This window comes from Nothobranchius furzeri, chromosome 18, assembly GCF_043380555.1.
Source record: "Nothobranchius furzeri strain GRZ-AD chromosome 18, NfurGRZ-RIMD1, whole genome shotgun sequence".
NCBI lineage: Eukaryota > Metazoa > Chordata > Actinopteri > Cyprinodontiformes > Nothobranchiidae > Nothobranchius > Nothobranchius furzeri.
The window spans coordinates 20908660-20918383 of NC_091758.1; the positions used below are offsets into that span (position 1 = coordinate 20908660).

The 9724-nt window shown below is 41.5% G+C and overlaps 1 protein-coding gene across 1 annotated transcript in view; it reads right to left on the reverse strand.

The window, feature by feature from the left end:
- Positions 1-4071: 4071 nt before the first annotated feature.
- dtnbb (dystrobrevin, beta b) overlaps positions 4072-9724 on the reverse strand; it is a gene marked incomplete in the record, with an annotated part of 49737 nt that continues 44084 nt past the window's right edge. The window contains 1 exon segment of the mRNA XM_070547073.1: positions 4072-8452. Within this exon segment, the coding sequence (XP_070403174.1) occupies positions 8433-8452 (20 nt within the window).

The window sequence follows — 9724 nt, forward strand, 5'->3', positions numbered from 1 at the left end:
GACTATGGAACTCTCTCCCCCTGAGCCTGAGATCAGTGGACTCAGTGAACTCCTTTAAAAAGCAGCTGAAGACTCACTTGTTCAAGCTGGCTTTTGTATGACCTTCTTCACCACTCTCTCTTTATTCTGCTCTCCCCACCTATTCCACCTTCCTCAGGATCCACTGATTTCCCTCTTTCCTATTCACTCTCTCTCTCTTTCTTAACATTTTTGAAATCACAATTTTCTATTTTTGCTCATTTTAATATATTTTTAAACATTTTTTAAATGCTTTTTTATATATTTTTATTTTTTGTTTTTGTGAAGCGCCTCGTGATTTTTATCTTGAGAGGTGCTATAGAAATTATATTTTCTTCTTCTTCTTCTTAGTGTCTTATGTTTCTGAATCTTATAGTGTTATCTGGTTCAGTCCTCTTGTGTTTTTGCATTGCCTCCCATCCCTTCTTCTTACCAGTCACACCTGTTGGTCATTCTCATCAGTAATCAGTGCACCTGCTCCCTTTGTCTTCACTCACCCTCTCAGCAGTATAAACCCAGTCCTGTTCATATCTCTTGGTCGGTTCCTTGTGTTTATGTTTGTTTGCATCCCTGTGTTTGTTTTTTTGCTCCTCATGTTTTTGTCAGCTTGTTCCACCAAAACTTTATAATAAACTTTTGGAATTTTAACCTACCTGGCTGCCTACCTGCGTTTCGGGTCCTATACAACCTCCAATTCCTAACAGCCCCAAGTGGAGGAGTTTAAGAAGCTTGGGGTCTTGTTCACGAGTGAGGGAAAGATGGAGCGTGAGATCGACAGGCAGATTGGTCTACGTCTGCAGTGATGCGGGCGTTGTACCGATCTGTCGTGGTGAAGAGCGAGCTGAGCTGGTAGGTAAAGCTCTCAATTTACCAGTCGATCTACGTTCCTACCCTCACCTATGGTTACGAGCTTTGAGTAGTGACAGAAAGAACGAGATTGCGGGTATAAGCGGCCGAAATGAGTTTTCTCCGCAGTGTGGCTGGGCTCTCCCTTAAAGATAGGGTGAGAAACTCTGTAAATTGGGAGGGACTCAGAGTAGATCTGCTGCTTCTCCGCATCGAGAGGAGCCAGTTTAAGTGGCTTGGGCGTCTAGTTAGGATGCCTCCCATGTGAGGTTTTCCTGGCACGTCAAACTGGGAAAAGACCTAAAGGAAGACCCAGGACACGCTGGGATGTCTCTCAGCTGGCCAGGGAACACCTTAAGGTTTCCCTGGACAATCTGGCCCAAGTGGCTGGGAAAAGGGAAGTTTGGGACTCCCTGCTTAGGCTGCTGCCCTCGTGACCCAACCCTGGGTAAGCGGCTGAACATGGATGGATGGATGTAATAACTTCAGAAGAAGTTGCATTATTTATCACAGATTGTGTGTCAAAGTTTGTAAAGACCATTTATTTTAAGCATTACTTTTTATAATGGCACAAAACATATTTTTTCTGTTCGGACGTCTTGTGTAGACAACATCTGTCAGACACAAGAAAAAACCTCTAAAATGTTCAAATTTACCACAACAGCAGCGTTAGCCTGTTGTTTAGCCTATACATGCATTTTCTTTCTTTGATTTGATTTTAAAGCAAAAATACAAACAACACTAAAACTCAACCTCATTAATCTCCATGTAACCCAAATGTCCAAAGGTTTTATTTCCTGAAATTCAGACATCTCGTCTTTATTTGAATGACAGCAAAGTGACTACCGCTTACTCGGTTTGCAAGGCAATGTTGATGTTTTTGCCCCACTAAAAACACGAGCCTGGAGTTCTGCAATGTTACGGAGATGCTGAAGCTAAAAGTTAGCTTCCTCTAGCCAAGAAGTGCTCTGCTCTCTCCTGGACGCTAAATCATCAACAGCCTTCCTCGTCATGAGCCAAGATGAGTGAGTCCGTGAATGCTAATTACAAGTGTAACATAGATCCGACCGGCTTTTCTAATCGGAGCTTTCCCTGTTTATTTTCTATGGGCGGCTAATGCAGGAAATAGGGGTAGAAGACTATTTTCACCTGCATGTTGAACTTTGGTTGACTGATAATAATTAAAAAATCCATCCATTCCTTCCATTTTCAACTTCTTATCTGGATTTGGGTCACAGGGGGCAGCAGCAGAAGCCAAGAGGCCCAGACTTCCCTCTCTCCAGGTACTTGGACCAGCTTCTCCGGGAATATCCCAAGGTGTTCCCTGAACAGCTGAGAGATGCAGTCTCTCCAGCGTGTCCTTGGTCTTTCCTTGGGTCTCTTCCCAGTTGGACGTGCCGGAAAACCCTCACCAGGGAGGCGCCCAGGAGGCATCCTGACTAGATGCCTGAGCCACCTCAACTGGCTCCTCCCGGATGACTGAGCTTCTCACCCTATCTCTAAGGGAGAACCCAGCCCCCTGCAGAGAAAACTCATTTTGGCCGCTTGTATCTGCAGTCTCGCTCTTTAGGTCACCAAAGCTCGTGACCATAGGTGAGGGCAGGAACGCAGATCGACCGGTAGATCGAGAGCTTCGCTTTCCAGCTCAGCTCAGCTTCACCTCGACAGATCGGTACAATGCCCGCATCACTGCAGTGATATTTCAGAAATAACAAGTAAAAAAGGGGTTCTCAGTGAACGTGGCCTTTAAGCTTCATTAGACTTCCTTAAGCTGTATTTGGTTGTAAGGGCTGGACTTCCTTTAGCCCTCAGGACTTCCATAAGTCTTCATGTAATAGATCCAACAAGTGCCAAAAATGGTGAAAATCTTCCGTTATCATGTTAAAACAATTCCAGCTTTGTGACTCAAAGCTGCCTTTGAAAACAGGGTGAGATTTGCATTTCAAAGCATGCAATGCTGTGCTGTTCATTTATGTTTATGTTTATGTATTTAGCAGACGCTTTAGTCCAAAGCGACTTACAAGTGATAATCGGCATGTTGCCCTTGAGGCTAACAACAACATTTATCTCATCTACATGACTTTTGTTTTCAAAAGAGTAGGAACAAAGCTGCAATTGTTTCTATTCCATTAACCTACCAGCAGCTTTAACTGAGCATAACCTTGATCCCAAACATGCCCACCAGACGGAGACATCGTGAGGTGGAAGCTGCCAGATGCTCAAAAGGCTAAAGACTCCCGGAGGCAGGTCGGATGCTTTGTAGGAGCTCAGGAGGAAAACAGAGGAGCTGCAGGCGGATATGGTTTAGTGATCTGAGTGGATAAAGGAGCTCCTCTTTCTCAGTCAGCAACACTGAAGGGTTCATCTGAGAACAGAAACAGGAATACGCTGCCACATGATACACGCCGTTTGACGCTAGCTGATGGAACGTCTGACTGATCACAGGAAAGAAGCAGCTGTTCTTCACTTGTTAGATTTACTAGAAGCAGATTCATGATTCATATTATGGCAGCAATTTTCCTTGGGGGAGCCTTTGACTATAAGGTCAGAGGTCATGATTCAACAATAAAAAGAGACTGAGAATAAAAACGGCCTCTATGGGAGAGTTTCAAGACGAAAGGCTCTGCTGACCAAAAGCAACCCAAAGCATCGTATCACATTTAACAACAATATATTTGAAATTCTCAAGACTCTTAGGAAAATATTTAGCTTACTGACAGACAAAAGTGGAACTTTCTGGAAGGCGTGTGTCACATTTCATGTGGAGTAACAGTAACACTGAATCATCACACCAACTGTCAGACTTGGTGGTGGTAGTGTGATGGTTTGGGACTGCTTTGGACTACTTCCTGTATCTGATGGAACCATTAATTCTGTTCTCAGAACATCTTAAAGACGAATGTCTGACCTTTGACCTGAAAAAGGTCATTCTTGTAGAAAAAGCCTCCAATGTGGCAGAATTATTACAATATCAGCCTATCTTCATTTGACATTGACATTTTATTTAACTGATCTGAAACATTCAGATTCAACATACAAAGAAAAAGTAGTAGAAATACATAAGGGCTACTTCCCTTTGAAATGTTTGACTTTATATTTAGATTTAAACAAACCATTTTTCACCAGTTAACTTCAGCCTGTTTCAGTATAAAGGGACTAAAACGTGCTCCACCAGAACCTTCACAAAAACAAAACAACCAGTTAGACTCATATTTTAAATCTTTTTAATATATCTCACATTTGGTTTATTTACACAGATAAACAGTAGTTTTTTTGACATAAAACTATGTGTTGTAGAATCAACATGAGAAACAAATGTGTACGAGAAGTGTACAGAGCACACACACAGAGAAATGACGCCAGGGGAGATCTGCCGTCGATCGCCTCTCTGGAAGAATGTGTGTTACCCCAAGTTTGGTGTGACAGACCTCAGCAGCGATCCCTCCTCATCAGCTGAATATGGTTCTGTTTTGACTTTCATAATTATAACACAAGTCTTTCTACCCCCCCCCCCCCCTACCCCCCAGGCATTCTGTGAACAGATAAAGCGCAGCAACGTAGAAACTGTGACTTTGCGTGACACATGATGTTTGGCACAAATGTAAAGGCTGAGCATAAGTTTCCCCCCAATAAAACACATCAAATAAATAAACAAACACGTAAATAAATAATAAGTAAATAAATAAATAAATAAATAAATTCTCTACAAAGTCACAGACTGAAACGTTTCGACATGAGAGGCTGATTGATCTTATTTGCTGAACGAATACTTTATACAGCACTTTACGGTACGGCTACAGGCACAAACCCAAAGAACAGAGAAAAATGGAGCGGAGAGACGGGTGGAAAAATGAAACTTTCATTTTAGAATTTGTGAAAATTTGCCAATTCTTGCTTCTCGGCAATTTTAGAGACTATGGAAATGTGAGTGAATCAGCATTTTTTATCTTTTCGTTGCAATGACTGAACTCCACCAGTATTGCAGACCATAATAATAATAATAATAATAATAATAATAATAATAATAAAACCAGACACCAAGAACGTTTAGAAAGACGATAGCAGAAGAACCTGTTCTGTTCTCATCCTTCACACGGTGGAACAGGCAGCTGGGACCTTATCGGAAACATTTAATGCACAAACCACAAGAAGAACAAAAACAAGCTTTTTGCTGTTCTGTTGAGTCCAGCTTGGAGATCTGAACTTATCACTTCAAGCCTTTACCATTTTGCATGTACATAAAGCCAGACAACATCCATTTTCATGTGAAATGGAAACCTTGAATGAAAAGTAAAACCCAGTTGAACTTAAAGATAATAATAAAAATAAAAAAAACCCTAACCCGATCATCTGAGTCAGAATAAAACATCCTCTCCAGCTAACAGCAACAGAAGAACCATCCCAGAGCTCAGATTTATGGAGAACTTAACCCAAACAGTGTGTTGGAGTTGAACCTTTCATTTCTAATTATGGTTCATGCCTAACCTCCTAGCCCCCTGTAGCTCTGCCGTCCCTGAGCACATACTTTTATTGCACATGCACTTTTTCTGTCATATTTCACCCACTACATAAAGCTACTGCAGCCATACCTGCTACAGCCCTACATCTGCTTACATCTGGACTAAAACTCGGTTTCTCTACGGTCCTGAGGTGTTTCCTTCCACAAAAAATACCCAGCCTCTCGGCGTCCATCAGAAGGAGGCGCCGTGCTGTGCTGAGCGATACAATGCCCTTCAGGGGGTTTTCATTGGGAGTGGAGGAGACTTGGCTCATTATTGTGTTTGCAGCAGCCCCGTGGCTTCCAGCCGCATCAGCACTCTGATTGGCAAGCGCTGCTCACTGAGAGCACATTAGCAGCAAGCGACTCAGTCGGTGTGTTTGCGTGCACACGGTACTCCGGCTGTGAGGTATTGTGCCTCTTCCTACTGGGGTACTAGATAAAAAGCAGACAAAGACTTTGTGTTATCGTAACATTTTAAAAATAAGTTAGGATAAAATGACAGGTTTTAGGTTTATTTCTTTCCGTGATTGCTGCCATGTGTCAGCTCTTTGACTTAATGTGAGATTATACTGGTTTGGCGTGAAGAATGCAGACATCCAGTCTGGCTTTATCTCCTTGGTTTGCTCAGTTTACAAAGCAAACAGTGAACTAATCGGTTATGTTAGCGACTATCAGTCGGGCTACGCAGAACTCCACCTGTAGATAAAGTCTTAAAGGGAATTTTGGCCATTTTAAAAAGCGTTTCTGTGTAAAAGTTATGAAACATTTATGGTCACCTCTATAATAACCTGTTGACTTTGCACAGGAGTGACAAGCTAACAGCTAGTCTGAACACAGACCAAAGTGTGCTTCAGCTTCTTTTGCTCTCTCTTTCCTTCATTTGGGAGCTTTGTTTAACCATTAACTCGTTTTTACTTAATTTTCCTTTTTAGATTTGCCAAGAAATCTATTTTCATTTAGCATCAAACTGATTGGACATCAGCCGTTGTTACCGGTGTTTCCCACTGGTTGGGACTCCACTGTGTAACATTAAACTGAGGTTCTTTGGATGATCTTCAGAAATAAAATAAACGTAAAGAACTATTCCTACTCAGTACAATTAATGCCAAAGCAAAATATGTGTCATTAATGGATATAACTAGTATAACATGCATGTTTTATTGTCTTTATTTTGATATGTTCTTGTTTAGTTAGCTTTCTAAGCAGTTTTTGTGGTCCAAATATCTGGTGGTATGACTGAGGTGCTACATTGAGCTGCTGCTGATATTTTACCAACAAGCAACCCCAGCATTCTGGGTAAATAACATCTGTTGTGACATTGGTGCTCATGTAAAGATTTATGAAATAATATCACATTGAATTCTGGAAATTTGATCAGTTTTTTTAAATCACTTTGTTCTTGGCTGCATTTGGACTAGCTGTTAGCTTATCAGTCTGTCAGACATAAACTCCACTAAGGAGAGGACATTCAGGAATCTATATTGAATGAGTAAGATGTATAACTTCACTGCAGAAACACACTTCAAAACAGCTAAATTAGCCTTGTTATCACTGTGGCATTTCTGACACGCCGTAGTTTCATGGTTTTGTTCGCAATGAATGGTAGACACATTTTGATTGGCTGTAGTGACTTCCTGGCAGTGTTGCCAACTCACCCTGGCTTTCCACTGGATGTGTGAGCGGTGAGTAAGATGAAAGACGCGTTATACCCATGAGCCCCTGTCCCACCAGAGTGTTTCAGAGGCAAAACGGCAGCAGAAGCTTTCCATGTGTTATTTTGGCATTTCCCACGATAACAAGCAAGGAGAAAGTTTGTTCGGCTTACCTTGGCTACAGAGGTGTCGCAAGTAAGGAAGTAGTATTTTTTTAAGTAGTTAAACAGCTGGGAATCTGCACTTGACTTTTATTTTGAAAGTTTCCAGAGGTTTTATGCTGCTGTTGTTTATGACTTCCTGATTGGCTCAATCTGAACTGCTGAGCTTGACGTGCTCTGGAAGCGTAGCACCTCCCTGCGCTTCCGGGGCGTGTCCAAACTGCGACTGTGGAAAGGCCCTATTAGTGAATTTGTATTCAAACCAATTTTGCAACACTCTTTCAAAAAAAGTGATTAGACTCTGGCATTGTTAGAAACTCTGATATAAAAGCACGGGTTGTTCTTACTCCAAAAGCAGAAGGAGCTGGGAAGAGCCCCTCTTCCGTCCAAAAGCACTCACAGGTGGCTCAGGCCTCCTCCAAGCTGCAGTCAGAGCAGGAAATGTTTACCCCCTCTGTAACAGGCTGCAAGTGAATCTCACATGCATGGAGAAAAAAAAAGATATTTTTGACAAGCTCTGTCTGAGTTTCTTCTTTTGGTCACTTTAGCTAATCAGGAGTCAAAGCAAAGTTCCTTTAGTGGCATCTGTTAGGACAGTCAGTGGCTACTTTCCCTACTGATGAGTTGGCAACACTGAAGTCACAGCTCATCAGAGATGATAAAGTCTAGAACCTCTACACGTAACTTCAGCTCCGGTATTTCAGTGTGCACGTAAATGTGTCTCACACGAATCCCGAGGACTCTCCTGTCACCTCAGCTATCTTCTCAACCCCACTGAGGCCTGGCGTAGCGTGGTCACAGTACCTACATCCACACATGAGTGCAAAAAGGATCAAGAAATAAAACGGAAAAGAAAAGCGAACCCTTGACAGAGAGATGATGGTGAACGTGTTGGATGCCTCCCCCTGCAGCAAGCACCACATGTTTACTGTGTTGTATTTACAGAATGACCCGCTGGTATGGAGAGAAAAAAAAAAGCACAAGAAGCCATTCCCTAGCTGTCAGGAGGGAAAGTAGCTGATTAATTACATTTTTTGTTTGTTTGTTTACAGGACAACATACACACTTGCTAAGTAGACACATCTTGCTATCCGCAAGGTGTGAGGTAACTTTTTTCTTTTTTCACATAGTGAAATCCATTTTAGATTAGATGCATGCATTACTCTACGTGCTTATGCCGGGGTTCCTGCTGTTGCTGATCCTCCCAGTTGATGACCGTCTGTCCTAGAGGGCTGGGATAGTGATCTGGCCTCCTCAGTGCTTCTGTACTCTCACTGTGACACAACACACACACACACACACACACACACACACACACACACACACACACACACACACACACACACACACACACACACACAAAAGATGGAGTGTGTTTAGTGCTGCTGACAGCCTAATGAGTCGTATTATTAATAAAAAAAAACCTGAATCAGTGGCAGCACGCCACGTTACATTGCTATTTTTGGACGGAGCAAGGCAGCAGCAGCCCATTAAGCAGAGCCAGACAAGTTCATTATGGGATGTTAATGGTGCCATGCAGATATTTAGTTGCAGCCAGCTCTTCTGGTCCAAATAAATAAAGCAACAACGCAGTCATTAGTAGAACCAGATGCTTCTGTACTTCAAAGTGCTTCGGTTTCCTTTTTCAAGACGACCGCACTGATTGTGGGAGTCAAGATCAGGTGAGTTTACAACAATTTTCATGTGTAATCCATGAAAAGCAGATTTATTTTTCTAAAGTAAGTTATTTTTGATGACTGTTAAAATTTCACCCAGAGGAAACACAAAGATGAGGAAGACGTCCTTTTTATGTTTCTAAGTTTTTGTGATTAAAGATAAAATGTAGAGAAAAAAATGCTGCTTTCAGAAATCAAGAACAAAAGTTTTATGGTAAATCAGAATCCTGACTTTTTGACTTCTGAGAAAAAAAGTCAGAAGAATGAGATTAATCTCATATTAATTTCAGATTAATCTCAGATTAATATGAGATTAATCTCATGATTATGAGAAAATAAAGTCTGAACTATTTGTCTTCCATATTGACTTAATTCTGAAAACTGTAAAACAAAATAAATAAACTTCATCCTGATTATCTTTCCCTCGGAGTGGCTTTAATATTCCACCATATGCTAAAGTTAGTTGGATAATAATTATTTTATAAAAGGAACTGACTTCATCTCTGCAGCCTCGCTTCTGTCAGTGCGCCCCAGGGCAGCTGTAGCTACAACGTAGCTCATCCCCACCAGTGGGTGAACGTGTGTGTGTGAATGGGTGAATGACTGATTGTGTTGTAAAGTGCCTTGGGGGGTTCCAGAACTCTATCAAATACAGGTCATTTACTATTATTTTTGTTACGATTAGAAAATAAGTTGAAAGTCGTGTAACTATCCTGTTGTCTTAAGTGTAACAAACCAAGTGACAGGATTCTTTGCAAGCTTTTGTGGTTGGTTATAAATGCAGATTCTAATCTTAGTTGGTCATAAATCCTTATTATTGTTCTTCACTCTGCTTCAGTTGGAAACAAAAACAAATTGCTGCACATTTAA